We start from the raw sequence: 19,820 nt of genomic DNA, 5'->3' as shown, positions 1-19,820 counted from the left end.
GGAACTCTTCAATTCCACTATACTGTTCTATATTTCTTTTATTTTTTCATAGCATCTTAATTTATGATTAGATTTAAATGAAACTAGTATTTTTCGGATAAACTACGCGTGATTTATTTTTGTAAAAAATTATGAGATGCCTATCTCGTCTGCCCGTGATCACGGTTGCTGAAAAGTAACCGAAACGTCGGGAGTCTGTAGTTTTTTATGTCCATTACGACTTGCGAAAGAAGCCCCGCGGGCGACCGGAGTTCAAGGTTAATAATGAAGAATTGAAGGCTAATAATAAATCATTGTGGAAGCGGGTCTATCGCAAACCAAATCCGAGTTTGCTGCAGGCTACGGCGTTAGTAATATAACTATTTTAATCCACTTGAAGCTCATTGGGGAAGTGAAAAAACTTGAAAGGTGGATCCCTCGTGAATTGAGTTGAGCAAATCTACAAACGCACGTAGACTGCTGCGTTACATTAGTCAACTGGCGTAATAATGAAGGGATTTTTAAATTAATCATTATCTGATATGAAAAGTGGATCTTATATGATAATCAGTAACTCTCATCGCAATGACTGAAATTGTCGAACTAGCCCAATCCGGCCCCAAACGGAAAATGACTTAAAAAAGTTTGTTGTGAGATTTGGTGGACTAGTGCCGGTCTTGTTCACTTCAGCTTTTAGCTTTAAATCTGGCCAGATAATTGCGACAGATGAGTATTGTCAGCGACTGCAAATCATAAAAGAAAATCAAGCTGCTAAACATTTGGGGTTGTTCAGTCACCGTGGGCCAATACTGCTTGGGGACAACGATTGACCTCACACTGCACAACAGACAGTTACCAAATTAAAAGAGATTCAATTGGAATGTCTAAGATATCCACGGTACTTTTCGGAGTTTAGTCCAACAGATTACCATTTTCTCAAAATTTAAATAACTTCTTGCAAGGAAATAAATACAACTCTGTTGTGGCAGTTCAAAGTGCCTTCAAAGTTTTTTTTGAATTTGGTCCGAATATTTTTTTTTTAGTAAAGGAGCCAGTGAAGTGCCTATGAGATGGCAAAAGTGCATTGATAGCAATGATACATACTTTCATTAAGTAAATATATTATATTAAAAAAAAAATCGACAATGGATTAATTTCCTACAAAACTACAATTTCATCTACAAGGACTTAACATATACATCAATTTGAATGAACTTTTTCAATATCACATTATTAACAAACTTTTAAAGCGCCTCTCACTATATTTATTATCACAAATACACAATAAAATGAAAGGGTTCAATTTTTCGGGTTTAACTTTGGCACTATCAAAGTAGGTTTAGTTTTAAAGTTTAATATGGCAATAAAATCACAATCATCACATTTTTGTTGAGAAACTCCTAGTATCAAGGATTATCGTTAAACTTCTTATAGTCCAGTTACGAGGCACCAATTTTGTTTAATAATCCATAACTTTTTTGAGCAATAGCCTACATAGGAAATGACGGTGGAGAATTCCAAGGTTCTCATATCCTTAACTAGCATCATATTAAATTGTCTTTTTTATTCTTCATTTTGTATCTCTTGGAAGTTGTATGACCTGATATGTGTATAAATTTCAGTATCTGTTTCATGTCGTTATGGCTAAGTGCTGGCCAATTTTCCCCAAAAAAGAAAAAAAGTATTCTTTCTTCTTCAGAATTTCTACATGAGGGTCTTAATTGGATTAAAACAGATTGAGATTAATCATAGCTATAAGTATTCAAAGAGATTAGAAACAGAATGGCTACAAGATTAATACGCTTCAAAAGATCTATCAGGTTTTTAAATATAATGCATAATTTATAAGACAACAAAGCAACTATTAATACTTAAATTATATAAGACTAAAAGTTGTTTTCCTGTGTGTCCAATCAGTGCGTTGTGTTATTTTTGGGACTCGCACGAACAACACAATACGTAACGAGTGTTTAAGAATCATATTATGTAGCATTATATGAAAAGATATATTATCATCTTTAGTTATGAAAAGAGTAGGTGCTCTTGTAATTTGATTACCGAAAAACGATTATTGTACTGATTCAGTTTATTTTTATTTGTCTGCTGTATTTCTTCTATATTGTTTGTAAAAAGATTAGAAAGAATTAGAGTTTTTGACATTTATAACTTTTAGCATTGCTATACATATAGCTTTATAATACTCTGTAAGGTACAAAAATTACAATTCAATACTAAAATACAATTTAAAATTATTATATTTGTAATTTTTTATAGTTATTTATTGATAAACGGTAACAAAGTTGCCTGATCATAACAGAAAGTATTTGAATAATCCATTCTTCGCATTCATCAAGTAAATGAAAACATTTTTTTTCCTTTTTGTTTTCATTGAAATAACCTTATGAGAAAATCATAGGAAAGTGAAAGGGAGATTATAACAATATTTCAGAATGATGATTTATTCATGTTATTTAAACAACATAACGAAATCAATACAGGATATTTAACATTTCCAAATTTTTTTTATTTTTATATACGTACGTAGGAATCATTTTTCACTCTTCCAACCCATCAAACCATCCAATACCTTTTCCAAAACAGGATTACCGCCTAATGTTGCAAGCTGCAATTAATATGACTGCGTTAATATCATAAAATAGTCCAAGTTAACACCTTACGATAACTTGAAATAGTTAAGTATTTTTATTCTCTCGAGTTTGAATTATTTCTCTTTTATACCTCAGCTCGAACTTCCTTGTCCATCTTCATTAAAAGATCCCTTGTATACTGCATACCTCCAGACTTCTCCAGTAGAGACAAACAATACTTCTTCAGTTCCAGATCTCTGGTGCGCTGACGCATTATGCCTTTATTCGCTCAGAAAATTATTTGTGAAAATTAGGTACAACTTTAATGGTGGATTATTTCAGATAAATCAATCTACATTACAAACCGATGTTTTATATTTGAGTCCAAGATTTTTAAAAAGGATACTTAACACTTGCGGTCCTTCTGGAGTCTTCATGGCATATATCGCAGGCAATGTAAACTTGCCCTCTGTTATATCTTCTAGGATATACCCATCTTTGTCAGCCTTTAACCATATTATCACTTTATAAATTTGAACAATGTAAGACACATACAATTTAATTTATTGAAAATACTAACATTGACATCTTCCTCTCCTGGCATTTCTTCTAAATCCTGAAAAAAGAAAATATGTATATCAATTACTCCACATAAACAATTCTCTCTTAAAATCAAAATATATACTCGTAGCGTAGATTATGGTGGTTAATACATATTAAAATATGAGCAAGGCCTACCTTCTCATGTCCCATATTGCAATAGTCATCCCTTAGTTGGAGATAAAGACCAAGTTTCATAACAAAATCGTCGTACTTTGTTTTATTTTCACTGAACAGCTGGATCAATTTCACTCCAAGTAAAAGCATAGTACCAGTTTCTGAAATAATGATATAAGCAATGGTATGATTAGGAGTATATAAATTCTCAAAACGTTGCTTTTTGTGAGTATAATTTTTGAAAATTGGAGGACAAAAACTCTTTTTAGTTTGGTTAGCAAAATCAGTGTCACAATAATTAAAACTTAAAATTAAAATATGAGCTATCGATCAACGCAATTGCGAAAAACATTAAATATTATTTTGGGTTAATTATCTTAAACGGCAATGTTTACGTACATAAAATTGAAGTTTTGAATATATAAATACTTAAACATGAATATAAACAACAATTACTCCCATCAAAAGCACATTACCAGTTTCTGGAATAGTTAATTAATTTTATTACGTTATGTTTGTGATTTTATGTATGAATCTATTTTATTTTATCATTACAGTTTTTAAAATTCGATGGAAAAAATGCAGTCATATTCGAAACACGGAATAGGAGTAGTTTAAAAAATTGTTTTCAATAAATTATGTATCTGTTTTATAACGACCATAAAATTTTATACTAACTATAATATTTTTTACTTACTCAGAGTAAGCATCTTAAGATATGTCTTCTCATCAGGACAGACGCAATTGTCACGCCAGTAGATCTCATAGCCCTGGCCGGTGAGGGCATCTATAAACTGCTTTGCGATTATTTCCGCTCCCTAAAATTATAAATAAAATTGTGTCCTCTTTGATTATTGAAAATAGTATTTACAATTATCTTTAATTTATGTGACATATGACATGTTTCTGTTTTAAAACCTACTTCTCTGCTTGGTACTAGTTCCGACGCTTTAAGAACAGTCTTCATCGTTATTTGAGCGCTTGCGTTTAACGCTAAAGCAACGCCGTATACACAATGAGCTGAAGGTAGTCCTCGTCTGGTCAGAGAATTATCTTGGACATCATCAAACCTACAAAATACGTACACCTAATTAAAGTAATAATGTTAACTAAAACAATACTTATATATAAATAAAAAATGTTAATATTTAAGCAAAACATAGACTAAGACTTACAGTAAGCTGGCATTGTGCAGCATTGTCATGGTATCGATCGCATTTTTAAGTTGAATATCAGGGACCTTGAGCCAAAAGTTGAAGGATCTCACTAATTGTTCTCGAAGCTGCTTTCCTCGTATTTGAATGAGGTGGTTGTAGGGGGCTAGGATTTCCTAAAATACAATGTGCAATGTTCTGTATAAGATTAAGCTACTGGTGAATTTATATATATACAGCACTAAACTGTAATGTAGTAAGAAAATGTAAATATATATGTTCCTGTATATATGTGTTCAAGTTACAACAATCTGTTTCCATGTTTCCAGAATAAAATGGATACGCCTACCTTCACTTTTACTCTTACATAAGAAACAACAAACATTTGTTTTAAATTAAAAACAAAACTTCACAAATTTATGACAGTTGGAAATAAAAAACGAAAGTATCCTCACTTCATCCAAATTCAGTTGCTCAAATTTTTTTTCGTCGGCCATTTTGAATTTTAAAGGTACTTTACTTGCACGTATGATTGTAAAATGAACAATGGCTTAAGGTTTGACGAGCGACAATTTATATAATACGATGATAATTTATTCGTCATTTCAACCAAATTAGAAGTAACGAAAATATATTATTAATATTGACAGTCTATTTATGATTAAAGGTAAATAACGTAAGATTATTTTATGAACCTCAATAAACATTGAAAATGACACGTTGCTTATGATTAAAATCTTTTAACATCTTTATGTGATAATAACCACTGCTCCTTCAATGAAAGGTAAAGCCGCATGCGACAGCTAGTAATGATTAAAATGGAAGTGCCACATTTACTCTTAAATCTAAAAAAAAAGATCTTTTTTTTCGTTCTTTTTGAGTTTTACATATTTGATAGTAGTAATGCCATCATCTAACCGTTTAAAAAATATAACAGGGTTATATTTCATTTGAATAATATGAAACACCTATAAATAGAAGGAAATTTTACTTTTTCCTTATTCTGGCGTCGTGACAATAGAATGTTACGTAACCTGCTAATTAATTGTTTCTAATATAACCTTATATCAACGTACATAAGTAAAGTATGGTAAACATTTTATAATTTCGTTTTTTCTTTTGGTAATTTTTATTTGAAAATTTCAATCTATGGAAAAAACTGTTGTCATAGTTGAGATAATAATTATTTTTTCTCTAAGCTTGGACACGACTAATTTACATTGTAGACTTTATTAACAAAATAACAAATAAATAATTGAATATCGCACCTACAATATAATACGAAATTATATATTATGAGATAATAGTTACAAAGTTCAAAGTGAAACGAAATGAGATTTAAGTATTGTCTTGTTTATAATATTCATTAACCGAAGTTATAGTTAGGTTTAAAAAATTTACATGTGACTAAGAATTTTAAGGACAACATAATTTATAATCCAAATATTTTAAATATCATTTAACGCTAGTAATATACTGAATAATAAACGAGTATGTTAGACTGCCATTTATGATATATTTATTTCGTTGAAATATTTTTATCATTCCATTGTCATGTTTCCTTCGATCCCAGACCAACGCCTCTAGTGTGTATTTTGAATTATTTATGGAATTATTCTTATAATCATACATTTACATAAAGTGCTTCTGAGTAACAGCGACCTCTTACTTATGCAACTACTCGATGTTCAGGTAAACAAATTTACGATAATCCCCAAATTCTAAGAACACGTATGAACTCGCATTAACAAAAAAAAATAGTATAAAATTGTGGTTAGTATTATTGTTCAGGATTTTTTTCCTTAAAAACATAAAAAACGGTAATAATTAGTTACGAGGCTTTGAGATTGTATAAAAAAGGTGAAAGTCTCTATAATAGTTTCACTGATTGTATTATTAAAGTTAAAACTAGAGAGTAATGAAGTAGACATTTCATTACTACCTAAGGTTATCATCAGTAAATATTTGAACAACCAAAAAATAAATAAAACATGATAAAAAATAAAAGAATTCAAAGAAAGTTTCTGTGCTCTTGTTGCATATCATATAAAGAGAATTTATTATTTATTAGCATCATTAAGAACTGTATAATAAAAAGTATTTAAACAACTGGTAGTTAGTATATTTTGTTTTTGGCGAACTGATTTGAAAAGTCTTTAGTAAAATATAAAAGTTGTCATCAAATACAATTTAACAAGACATTAATATGAAATTAAAAACATTTGTATTATTCACTATCTTGTTTGTGACTAATGTCTAAATTATTTCTTATAGTTTAAAGATATTGAGAAAAGAAACAATCGTTTTAACGATTGTTTTTGAGATATATTGTAATGTTAAAAAGGGAACTCTTCAATTCCACTATACTGTTCTATATTTCTTTTATTTTTTCATAGCATCTTAATTTATGATTAGATTTAAATGAAACTAGTATTTTTCGGATAAACTACGCGTGATTTATTTTTGTAAAAAACTATGAGATGCCTATCTCGTCTGCCCGTGATCACGGTTGCTGAAAAGTAACCGAAACGTCGGGAGTATGTAGTTTTTTATGTCCATTACAACTTGCGAAAGAAGCCCCGCGGGCGACCGGATTGCAAGGTAAATAATGAAGAATTGAAGGCTAATAATAAATCATTGTGAAAGCGGGTCTATCGCAAACCAAATCCGAGTTTGCTGCAGGCTACGGCGTTAGTAATATAACAATTTTAATGCACTTGAAGCTCATAGGGGAAGTGAAAACACTTGAAAGGTGGATCCCTCGTGAATTGAGTTGAGCAAATCTACAAACGCACGTAGACTGCTGCGTTACATTAGTCAACTGGCGTAATAATGAAGTGATTTAAAATTTAATCATTATCTGATATAAAAGTGGATCTTATATGGTAATCAGTAACTCTCATCGCAATGACTGAAACCTGTCGAACTAGCCCAATCCGGCCCCAAACGGAAATTGACTTAAAAAAGTTTGTTGTGAGATTTGGTAGACTAGTGCCGGTCTTGTTCACTTCAGCTTTTAGCTTTAAATCTGGGCAGACAATTGCGACAGATGAGTATTGTCAGCGACTGCAAATCATAAAAGAAAACCAAGCTGCTAAACATTTGGGTTTGTTCAGTCACCGTGGGCCAATACTGCTTGGGGACAACGATTGACCTCACACTGCACAACAGACAGTTACCAAATTAAAAGTGATTCAATTGGAATGTCTAAGATATCCACGGTACTTTTCGGAGCTTAGTCCAACAGATTACCATTTTCTCGACATTTAAATAACTTCTTGCAAGGAAAGAACAAATACAACTCTGTTGTGGCAGTTCAAAGTGCCTTCAAAGATTTTTTTGAATTTGGTCCGAATATTTTTTTTTAGTAAAGGAGCCAGTGAAGTGCCTATGAGATGGCAAAAGTGCATTGATAGCAATGATACATACTTTCATTAAGTAAATATATTATATTAAAAAAAAAATCGACTATGGATTAATTTCCTACAAAACTACAATTTCATACACAAGGACTTAACATATACATCAATTTGAATGAACTTTTTCAATATCACATTATTAACAAACTTTTAAAGCGCCTCACTATATTTATTATCACAAATACACAATGATAACCAATAAAATGAAAGGGTTCAATTTTTCGGGTTTAACTTTGGCACTATCAAAGTAGGTTCAGTTTTAAAGTTTAATATGGCAATAAAATCAAAATCATCACATTTTTGTTGAGAAACTCCTAGTATCAAGGATTATCGTTAAACTTCTTATAGTCCAGTTACGAGGCACCAATTTTGTTTAATAATCCATTACTTTTTTGAACAATAGCCTACATAGGAAATGACGGTGGAGAATTCTAAGGTTCTCACATCCATAACTAGCATCATATTAAATTGTCTTTTTTATTCTTCATTTTGTACCTCTTTGAAGTTGTATGACCTGATATGTGTATAAATTTCAGTATCTGTTTCATGTCGTTATGGCTAAGTGCTGACCAATTTTCCCCAAAATAGAAAAAAAGTATTCTTTCTTCTTCAGAATTTCTACATGAGGGTCTTAATTGGATTAAAACTGATTGAGATTGATCGTAGCTATAAATATTGTAAGATATTAGAAACAGAATGGCTACAAGATTAATACGCTTCAAAAGATCTATCAGGTTTTTAAATATAATGCATAATCTATAAGATAACAAAGCAACTATTAATACTAAAATTATATAAGACTAAAAGTTGTTTTCCTGTGTGTCCAATCAGTGCGTTGTGTTATTTTTGGGACTCGCACGAACAACACAATACGTAACGAGTGTTTAAGAATCATATTATGTAGCATTATATGAAAAGATATATTATCATCTTTAGTTATGAAAAGAGTAGCTGCTCTTGTAATTTGATTACCGAAAAACGATTATTGTACTGATTCAGTTTATTTTTATTTGTCTGCTGTATTTCTTCTATATTATTTGTAAAAAGATTAGAAAGAATTAGAGTTTTTGACATTTATAACTTTTAGCATTGCTATACATATAGCTTTATAATACTCTGTAAGGTACAAAAATTACAATTCAATACTAAAATACACTTCAAAATTATTATATTTGTAGGTTTTATAGTTATTTATTGATAAACGGTAACAAAGTTGCCTGATCATAACAGAAAGTATTTTGAATTATTCATTCCTCGCATTCATCAAGTAAAAGGATACATTTTTTTTCCTTTTTGTTTTCATTGTAATAACCATCTGAAAAAATCATAGAAAAGTGAAAGGGAGATTATAACAATATTTCAGAATGATGATTTATTCATGTTATTTAAACAACACAACGAAATCAATACAGGATATTTAACATTTCCAAATTTTTTTTATTTTTATATACGTACGTAGGAATCATTTTTCACTCTTCCAACCCATCAAACCATCCAATACCTTTTCCAAAACAGGATTACCGCCTAATGTTGCAAGCTGCAATTAATATGACTGCGTTAATATCATAAAATAGTCCAAGTTAACACCTACAGATAAATTGAAATAGTTAAGTATTTTTATTCTCTCGAGTTTGAATTATTTCTCTTTTATACCTCAGCTCGAACTTCCTTGTCCATCTTCATTAAAAGATCCCTTGTATACTGCATACCTCCAGACTTCTCCAGTAGAGACAAACAATACTTCTTCAGTTCCAGATCTCTGGTGCGCTGACGCATTATGCCTTTATACGCTCAGAAAATTATTTGTGAAAATTAGGTACAACTTTAATGGTGGATTATTTCAGATAAATCAATCTACATTACAAACCGATGTTTTATATTTGAGTCCAAGATTTTTAAAAAGGATACTTAACACTTGCGGTCCTTCTGGAGTCTTCATGGCATATATCGCAGGCAAGGTAAACTTGCCCTCTGTTATATCTTCTAGGATATACCCATCTTTGTCAGCCTATAACCATATTATAATTTTTTAACTGTTAGTGATTTAAGACACGCAAGATTAATTCTATTGAAAATACTAACATTGACGTCTTCCTCTCCTGGCATTTCTTCTAAATCCTGAAAAAAGAAAATATGTATATCAATTACTCCACAAAAACAATTCTCTCTTAAAATCAAATTATTTACTCGAAGCGTAGGTTATGGTGAATAATACATATTAAAATATGAGCAAGGCCTACCTTCTCATGTCCCATATTGCAATAGTCATCCCTTAGTTGGAGATAAAGACCAAGTTTCATAACAAAATCGTCGTACTTTGTTTTATTTTCACTGAACAGCTGGATCAATTTCACTCCAAGTAAAAGCATAGTACCAGTTTCTGAAATAATGATATAAGCAATGGTATGATTAGGAGTATATAAATTCTCAAAACGTTGCTTTTTGTGAGTATAATTTTTGAAAATTGGAGGACAAAAACCCTTTTTAGTTTGGTTAGCAAAATCAGTGTCACAATAATTAAAACTTAAAATTAAAATATGAGCTATTGATCAACGCCATTGCGAAAAACATTAAATATTATTTTGGGTTAATTATCTTAAACGGCAATGTTTACGTACATAGAATTGAAGTTTTGAATATATAAATACTTAAACATGAATATAAACAACAATTACTCCCATCAAAAGCACATTACCAGTTTCTGGAATAGTTAATTAATTTTATTACGTTATGTTTGTGAATTTTATGTATGAATCTATTTTATTTTATCATTACAGTTTTTAAAATTCCATGAAAAAAAATGTAGTCATATTCGAAACACGGAATAGGAGTAGTTTAAAAAATTGTTTTCAATAAATTATGTGTCTGTTTTTATAACCACCATAAAATTTTATACTAACTATAATATTTTTACTTACTTAGAGTAAGCATCTTAAGATATGTCTTCTCATCAGGACAGACGCAATTGTCACGCCAGTAGATCTCATAGCCCTGGCCGGTAAGGGCATCTATAAACTGCTTTGCCATTATTTCGGCTCCCTAAAATTATAAATAAAATTGTGTCCTCTTTAATTATTGAAAATAGTATTTACAATTATCTTTAATTTATGTGACATATGACATGTTTCTGTTTTAAAACCTACTTCTCTGCTTGGTACTAGTTCCGACGCTTTAAGAACAGTCTTCATCGTTATTTGAGCGCTTGCGTTTAGAGCTAAAGCAACGCCGTATACACAATGAGCTGAAGGTAGTCCTCGTCTGGTTAGAGAATTATCTTGGACATCATCAAACCTACAAAATACGTACACCTAATTAAAGAAATAATGTTTACTAAAACAATACTTATATATAAATAAAAAATGTTAATATTTAAGCAAAACATAGACTAAGACTTACAGTAAGCTGGCATTGTGCAGCATTGTCATGGTATCGATCGCATTTTTAAGTTGAATATCAGGGACCTTGAGCCAAAAGTTGAAGGATCTCACTAATTGTTCTCGAAGCTGCTTTCCTCGTATTTGAATGAGGTGGTTGTAGGGGGCTAGGATTTCCTAAAATACAATGTACAATATTCTGTATAAGATTAAGCTACTAGCGAATTTATATATATATATATATATATATATATATATATATATATATATATACAGTAATAAAATGTAATGTAGTAATAAAATGTAAATATATATATGTTCCTGTATATATATGTTCAAGTTACAACAATCTGTTTCTCTGTTTCCAGAATAAAATGGATACGCCTACCTTCAATTTTACTCTTACATAAGAAACAACAAACATTTGTTTTAAATTAAAAACAAAACTTCACAAATTTATGACAGTTGGAAATAAAAAACGAAAATATCCTCACTTCATCCAAATTCAGTTGCTCAAATTTTTTTTCGTCGGCCATTTTGAATTTTAAAGGTACTTTACTTGCACGTATGATTGTAAAATGAACAATGGCTTAAGGTTTGACGAGCGACAATTTATATAATACGATGATAATTTATTCGTCATTTCAACCAAATTAGAAATAACGAAAATATATTATTAGTATTTACAGTCTATTTATGATTAAAGGTAAATAACGATACCTTAAAAGCGTAAATTCAGTATAGGTTTTGTATATAAATTAAATCTAGTGGAATGTTTAGATAAACCATCATAAAAAGCATGTATTTATAGTACTGGAGACTGGAGTACTTATGTTGCAATAACTTTTGCCATTCTTGTTTAGCGTTGTAATCCAGGAAAAGTAAGACTATTTTATGAATCTCAATAAACATTGAAAATGACACGTTGCTTATGATTAAAATCTTTTAACATCTTTATGTGATAATAACCACTGCTCCTTCAATGAAAGGTAAAGCCGCATGCGACAGCTAGTAATGATTACAATGGAAGTGCCACATTTACTCTTAAATCTAAAAACAAGATTTTTTTTTTCGTTCTTTTGGAATTTTACATATTTGATAGTAGTAATGCCATCATCTAACCGTTTAAAAAATATAATAGGGTTATAATTCATTTGAATAATATGAAACGCCTATAAATAGAAGGAAATTTTACTTTTTCCTTATTCTGGCGTCGTGACAATAGAATGTTACGTAACCTGCAAATTTATTGTTTCTAATATAACTTAATATCGACGTACATAAGTAAAGTATGGTAAACATTTTATACTTGTGTTTTTGCTTTTGGTAATTTTTATTTGAAAACTTCAATCTATGTAAAAACTGTTGTCATAGCTGAGATAATAATTATTTTTTCTCTAGCTTAGACACGATAATTTACATTGTAGACTTTATTAACAAAATAACAAATAAATAATCGAATATCGCACCTACAATATAATACGAAATTATATATTATGAGATAATAGTTACAAAGTTCAAAGTGAAACGAAATTAGATTTAAGTATTGTCTTGTTTATAATATTCATTAACCGAAGTTATCAATGGGTTTAAAAAAATTACATGTGACTAAGAATTTTAAGGACAACATAATTTATAATCCAAATATTTTAAATATCATTTTACGCTAGTAATATAGTGAATAATAAACGAGTATGTTAGACTGCCATTTATGATATATTTATTTCGTTGAAATATTTTTATTATTCCATTGTCATATTTCCTTCGATCCCAGACCAACGCCTCTAGTGTGTATTTTGAATTATTTATGGAATTATTCTTATAATCATACATTTACATAAAGTGCTTCTGAGTAACAGCGACCTCTTACTTATGCAACTACTCGATGTTCAGGTAAACAAATTTACGATAATCCCCAAATTCTAAGAACACGTATGAACTCGCATTAACAAAAAAAAAATAGTATAAAATTGTGGTTAGTATTATTGTTCCGGATTTTTTTCCTTAAAAACATAAAAAACGGTAATTATTAGTTACGAGGCTTGGGGATTGTATAAAATAAGGTGAAAGTCTTTATAATAGTTTCACTAATTGTATTATTAAAGTTAAAACTAGAGAGTAATGAAGTAGACATTTCATTACTACCTTAGGTTATCATCAGTAAATATGTGAACAACCAAAAAATAAATAAAACATGATAAAAAATAAAAGAATTCAGAGAAAGTTTCTGTGCGCTTGTTGCATATCATATAAAGAGAATTTATTATTTATTAGCATCATTAAGAATTGTATAATAAAAAAAAGTATTTAAACAACTGGTAGTTAGTATATTTTGTTTTTGGCGAACTGATTTGAAAAGTCATTAGTAAAATATAAAAGTTGTCATCAAATACAATTTAACAAGACATTAATATGAAATTAAAAACATTTGTATTATTCACTATCTTGTTTGTGACTAATGTCTAAATTATTTCTTATAGTTTAAAGATATTGAGAAAAGAAACAATCGTTTTAACGACTGTTTTTGAGATATATTGTAATGTTAAAAAGGGAACTCTTCAATTCCACTATACTGTTCTATATTTCTTTTATTTTTTCATAGCATCTTAATTTATGATTAGATTTAAATGAAACTAGTATTTTTCGGATAAACTACGCGTGATTTATTTTTGTAAAAAACTATGAGATGCCTATCTCGTCTGCCCGTGATCACGGTTGCTGAAAAGTAACCGAAACGTCGGGAGTATGTAGTTTTTTATGTCCATTACGACTTGCGAAAGAAGCCCCGCGGGCGACCGGATTGCAAGGTAAATAATGAAGAATTGAAGGCTAATAATAAATCATTGTGAAAGCGGGTCTATCGCAAACCAAATCCGAGTTTGCTGCAGGCTACGGCGTTAGTAATATAACAATTTTAATCCACTTGAAGCTCATAGGGGAAGTGAAAATACTTGAAAGGTGGATCCCTCGTGAATTGAGTTGAGCAAATCTACAAACGCACGTAGACTGCTGCGTTACATTAGTCAACTGGCGTAATAATGAAGGGATTTTTAATTTAATCATTATCTGATATAAAAGTGGATCTTATATGGTAATCAGTAACTCTCATCGCAATGACTGAAACCTGTCGAACTAGCCCAATCCGGCCCCAAATGGGAAATGACTTAAAAAAGTTTGTTGTGAGATTTGGTGGACTAGTGCCGGTCTTGTTCACTTCAGCTTTTAGCTTTAAATCTGGCCAGATAATTGCGACAGATGAGTATTGTCAGCGACTGCAAATCATAAAAGAAAACCAAGCTGCTAAACATTTGGGGTTGTTCAGTCACCGTGGGCCAATACTGCTTGGGGACAACGATTGACCTCACACTGCACAACAGACAGTTACCAAATTAAAAGTGCTTCAATTGGAATGTCTAAGGTATCCACGGTACTTTTCGGAGTTTAGTCCAAAAGATTACCATTTTCTCGACATTTAAATAACTTCTTGCAAGGAAAGAACAAATACAACTCTGTTGTGGCAGTTCAAAGTGCCTTCAAAGATATTTTGAATTTGGTCCGAATATTTTTTTTTTAGTAAAGGAGCCAGTGAAGTGCCTATGAGATAGCAAAACTGCATTGATAGCAATGATACATACTTTCATTAAGTAAATATATTATATTAAAAAAAATCGACTATGGATTAATTCCCTACAAAACTACAATTTCATACACAAGGACTTAACATATACATCAATTTGAATGAACTTTTTCAATATCACAATATTAACAAACTTTTAAAGCGCCTCACTATATTTATTATCACAAATAAACTATGATACACAATAAAATGAAAGGCTTCAATTTTTCGGGTTTAACTTTGGCACTATCAAAGTAGGTTTAGTTTTAAAGTTTAATATGGCAATCAAATCAAAATCATCACATTTTTGTCGAGAAACTCCTAGTATCAAGATTATTGTTAAACTTCTTATAGTTCAGTTACGAGGCAACAAAATTTTCTTTAACAACGCATAACTTTTTTGAGCAATAGCCTAAATAGGAAATGACGGTGGAGAATTCTAAGGTTCTCATATCCTTAACTAGCATCATATTAAATTGTCTTTTTTATTCTTCATTTTGTATCTCTTGGAAGTTGTATGACCTGATATGTGTATAAATTTCAGTATCTGTTTCATGTCGTTATGGCTAAGTGCTGACCAATTTTCCCCAAAAAATAAAAAAAAGTATTCTTCCTTCTTCAGAATTTATACATGAAGGTCTTAATTGGATTAAAACAGATTGAGATTAATCATAGCTATAAGTATTCAAAGAGATTAGAAACAGAATAGCTACAAGATTAATACGCTTCAAAAGATCTATCAGGTTTTTAAATATAATGCATAATTTATACGATAACAAAGCAACTATTAATACTTAAATTATATAAGACTAAAAGTTGTTTTCCTGTGTGTCCAATCAGTGCGTTCTGTTATTTTTGGCACTCGCACGAACAACACAATACGTAACGAGTGTTTAAGAATCATATTATGTAGCATTATATGAAAAGATATATTATCATCTTTAGTTATGAAAAGAGTAGGTGCTCTTGTAATTTGATTACCGAAAAACGATTATTGTACTGATTCAGTTTATTTTTATTTGTCTGCTGTATTTCTTCTATATTATTTGTAAAAAGATTAGAAAGAATTAGAGTTTTTGACATTTATAACTTTTAGCATTGCTATACTTATAGCTTTATAATACTCTGTAAGGTACAAAAATTACAATTCAATACTAAAATACACTTTAAAGTTATTATATTTGTAATTTTTTATAGTTATTTATTGATAAACGGTAACAAAGTTGCCTGATCATAACAGAAACTATTTGAATAATCCATTCTTCGCATTCATCAAGTAAATGAAAACATTTTTTTTCCTTTTTGTTTTCATTGAAATAACCTTCTGAGAAAATCATAGGAAAGTGAAAGGGAGATTATAACAATATTTCAGAATGATGATTTATTCATGTTATTCAAACAACATAACGAAATCAATACAGGATATTTAACATTTCCAATTTGTTTTTATTTTTATATACGTACGTAAGAATCATTTTTCACTCTTCCAACCCATCAAACCATCCAATACCTTTTCCAAAACAGGATTACCGCCTAATGTTGCAAGCTGCAATTAATATGACTGTGTTAATATCATAAAATAGTCCACGTTAACACCTTACGATAACTTGAAATAGTTAAGTATTTTTATTCTCTCGAGTTTGAATTATTTCTCTTTTATACCTCAGCTCGAACTTCCTTGTCCATCTTCATTAAAAGATCCCTTGTATACTGCATACCTCCAGACTTCTCCAGTAGAGACAAACAATACTTCTTCAGTTCCAGATCTCTGGTGCGCTGACGCATTATGCCTTTATTCGCTCAGAAAATTATTTGTGAAAATTACGTACAATTTATGGATTATTTCAGATAAAGCAATCTACACTACAAACCGATGTTTTATATTTGAGCCCAAGATTTTTAAAAAGGATACTTAACACTTGCGGTCCTTCTGGAGTCTTCATGGCATATATCGCAGGCAAGGTAAACATGCCCTCTGTTATATCTTCTAGGATATACCCATCTTTGTCAGCCTATAACCATATTATCACTTTATAAATTTGAACAATGTAAGAGACATAAAATTTAATTTATTGAAAATACTTACATTGACGTCTTCCTCTCCTGGCATTTCTTCTAAATCCTGAAAAAAGAAAATTTATCAATTACTCCACAAAAACAATTCTCTCTTAAAATCAAAATATATACTCGTAGCGTAAGTTATGGTGGTTGAGCAAGGCCTACCTTCTCATGTCCCATATTGCAATAGTCATCCCTTAGTTGGAGATAAAGACCAAGTTTCATAACAAAATCGTCGTACTTTGTCTTATTTTCACTGAACAGCTGGATCAATTTCACTCCAAGTAAAAGCATAGTACCAGTTTCTGAAATAATGATATAAGCAATGGTATGATTAGGAGTATATAAATTCTCAAAACGTTGCTTTTTGTGAGTATAATTTTTGAAAATTGGAGGACAAAAACTCTTTTTAGTTTGTTAAGCAAAATTAGTGTCACAATAATTAAAACTTAAAATTAAAATATGAGCTATCGATCAACGCAATTGCGAAAAACATTAAATATTATTTTGGGTTAATTATCTTAAACGGCAATGTTTACGTACATAGAATTGAAGTTTTGAATATATAAATACTTAAACATGAATATAAACAACAATTACTCCCATCAAAAGCACATTACCAGTTTCTGGAATAGTTAATTAATTTTATTACGTTATGTTTGTGATTTTATGTATGAATCTATTTTATTTTATCATTACAGTTTTTAAAATTCGATGGAAAAAATGCAGTCATATTCGAAACACGGAATAGGAGTAGTTTAAAAAATTGTTTTCAATAAATTATGTATCTGTTTTTATAACCACCATAAAATTTTATACTAACTATAATATTTTTTACTTACTTAGAGTAAGCATCTTAAGATATGTCTTCTCATCAGGACAGACGCAATTGTCACGCCAGTAGATCTCATAGCCCTGGCCGGTAAGGGCATCTATAAACTGCTTTGCGATTATTTCGGCTCCCTAAAATTATAAATAAAATTGTGTCCTCTTTGATTATTGAAAATAGTATTTACAATTATCTTTAATTTATGTGACATATGACATGTTTCTGTTTTAAAACCTACTTCTCTGCTTGGTACTAGTTCCGACGCTTTAAGAACAGTCTTCATCGTTATTTGAGCGCTTGCGTTTAGAGCTAAAGCAACGCCGTATACACAATGAGCTGAAGGTAGTCCTCGTCTGGTCAGAGAATTATCTTGGACATCATCAAACCTACAAAATACGTACACCTAATTAAAGAAATAATGTTTACTAAAACAATACTTATATATAAATAAAAAATGTTAATATTTAAGCAAAACATAGACTAAGACTTACAGTAGGCTGGCATTGTGCAGCATTGTCATGGTATCGATCGCATTTTTAAGTTGAATATCAGGGACCTTCAGCCAAAAGTTGAAGGATCTCACTAATTGTTCTCGAAGCTGCTTTCCTCGTATTTGAATGAGGTGGTTGTAGGGGGCTAGGATTTCCTAAAATACAATGTACAATGTTCTGTATAAGATTAAGCTACTGGTGAATTTATATATATACAGTACTTAAATGTAATGTAGTAATAAAATGTAAATATATATATGTTCCTGTATATATGTGTTCAAGTTACAACAATCTGTTTCTCTGTTTCCAGAATAAAATGGATACGCCTACCTTCAATTTTACTCTTACATAAGAAACAACAAACATTTGTTTTAAATTAAAAACAAAACTTCACAAATTTATGACAGTTGGAAATAAAAAACGAAAATATCCTCACTTCATCCAAATTCAGTTGCTCAAATTTTTTTTCGTCGGCCATTTTGAATTTTAAAGGTACTTTACTTGCACGTATGATTGTAAAATGAACAATGGCTTAAGGTTTGACGAGCGACAATTTATATAATACGATGATAATTTATTCGTCATTTCAACCAAATTACAGATAACGAAAATATATTATTAATATTGACAGTCTATTTATGATTAAAGGTAAATAACGATACCTTAAAGGCGTAAATTCAGTATAGGTTTTGTATATAAATTAAATCTAGTGGAATGTTTAGATAAACCATAATAAAAAGCATGTATTTATAGTACCGGAGTACTTATGTTGCAATAATTTTTGCCATTCTCGGTTAGCGTTGTAATCCAGGAAAAGTAAGATTATTTTATGAATCTCAATAAACATTGAAAATGACACGTTGCTTATGATTAAAATCTTTTGACATCTTTATGTGATAATAACCACTGCTCCTTCAATGAAAGGTAAAGCCGCATGCGACAGCTAGTAATGATTACAATGGAGGTGCCACATTTACTCTTAAATCTAAAAAAAAAAGATCTTTTTTTTCGTTCTTTTTGAGTTTTACATATTGGATAATAGTAATGCCATCATCTAACCGTTTAAAAAATATAACAGGGTTATATTTCATTTGAATAATATGAAACACCTATAAATAGAAGGAAATTTTACTTTTTCCTTATTCTGGCGTCGTGACAATAGAATGTTACGTAACCTGCTAATTTATTGTTTCTAATATAACTTAATATCAACGTACATAAGTAAAGTATGGTAAACATTTTATAATTTCGTTTTTTCTTTTGGTAATTTTTATTTGAAAATTTCAATCTATGGAAAAAACTGTTGTCATAGTTGAGATAATAATTATTTTTTCTCCAAGCTTAGACACGACTAATTTACATTGTAGACTTTATTAACAAAATAACAAATAAATAATCGAATATCGCACCTACAATATAATATGAAATTATATATTATGAGATAATAGTTACAAAGTTCAAAGTGAAACGAAATGAGATTGATTGTCTTGTTTATAATATTCATTAACCGAAGTTATCAATGGGTTTAAAAAATTTACATGTGACTAAGAATTTTAAGGACAACATAGTTTGTAATCCAAATATTTTAAATATCA

At 30.1% G+C, this 19,820-nt stretch overlaps 3 protein-coding genes across 3 annotated transcripts; all 3 read right to left on the bottom strand.

The window, feature by feature from the left end:
• Positions 1-2,422: 2,422 nt before the first annotated feature.
• LOC133318994 (terpene synthase-like) lies at positions 2,423-5,029 on the bottom strand. The gene is made up of 9 exons (XM_061521722.1): positions 4,894-5,029; positions 4,460-4,614; positions 4,207-4,354; positions 3,982-4,102; positions 3,306-3,445; positions 3,148-3,183; positions 2,974-3,073; positions 2,719-2,846; positions 2,423-2,602 (listed from the first exon to the last, which is right to left on the bottom strand). Exons 1-9 carry the CDS (start codon positions 4,933-4,935, stop codon positions 2,528-2,530), a joined length of 945 nt encoding a protein of 314 aa, XP_061377706.1. The 5' UTR covers positions 4,936-5,029; the 3' UTR covers positions 2,423-2,527.
• A 4,185-nt stretch (positions 5,030-9,214) lies between these two features.
• LOC133318966 (terpene synthase-like) lies at positions 9,215-12,017 on the bottom strand. Its single transcript, XM_061521630.1, has 9 exons — positions 11,726-12,017; positions 11,254-11,408; positions 11,001-11,148; positions 10,776-10,896; positions 10,098-10,237; positions 9,940-9,975; positions 9,766-9,865; positions 9,511-9,638; positions 9,215-9,394 (listed from the first exon to the last, which is right to left on the bottom strand). Exons 1-9 carry the CDS (start codon positions 11,765-11,767, stop codon positions 9,320-9,322), a joined length of 945 nt encoding a protein of 314 aa, XP_061377614.1. The 5' UTR covers positions 11,768-12,017; the 3' UTR covers positions 9,215-9,319.
• A 4,196-nt stretch (positions 12,018-16,213) lies between these two features.
• On the bottom strand, positions 16,214-18,803 carry LOC133318993 (terpene synthase-like). The gene is made up of 9 exons (XM_061521721.1): positions 18,662-18,803; positions 18,226-18,380; positions 17,973-18,120; positions 17,748-17,868; positions 17,071-17,210; positions 16,934-16,969; positions 16,760-16,859; positions 16,510-16,637; positions 16,214-16,393 (listed from the first exon to the last, which is right to left on the bottom strand). The coding sequence occupies exons 1-9, from the start codon at positions 18,701-18,703 to the stop codon at positions 16,319-16,321; spliced, it is 945 nt and encodes a 314-aa protein (XP_061377705.1). The 5' UTR covers positions 18,704-18,803; the 3' UTR covers positions 16,214-16,318.
• Between the last annotated feature and the right edge of the window lie 1,017 nt (positions 18,804-19,820).

Source organism: Danaus plexippus, chromosome 10 (assembly GCF_018135715.1).
Source record: "Danaus plexippus chromosome 10, MEX_DaPlex, whole genome shotgun sequence".
NCBI classification, from domain to species: domain Eukaryota; kingdom Metazoa; phylum Arthropoda; class Insecta; order Lepidoptera; family Nymphalidae; genus Danaus; species Danaus plexippus.
The sequence above is the reverse complement of the archived record's forward strand: the minus strand, read 5'-3'. Positions and strand labels throughout refer to the sequence as shown.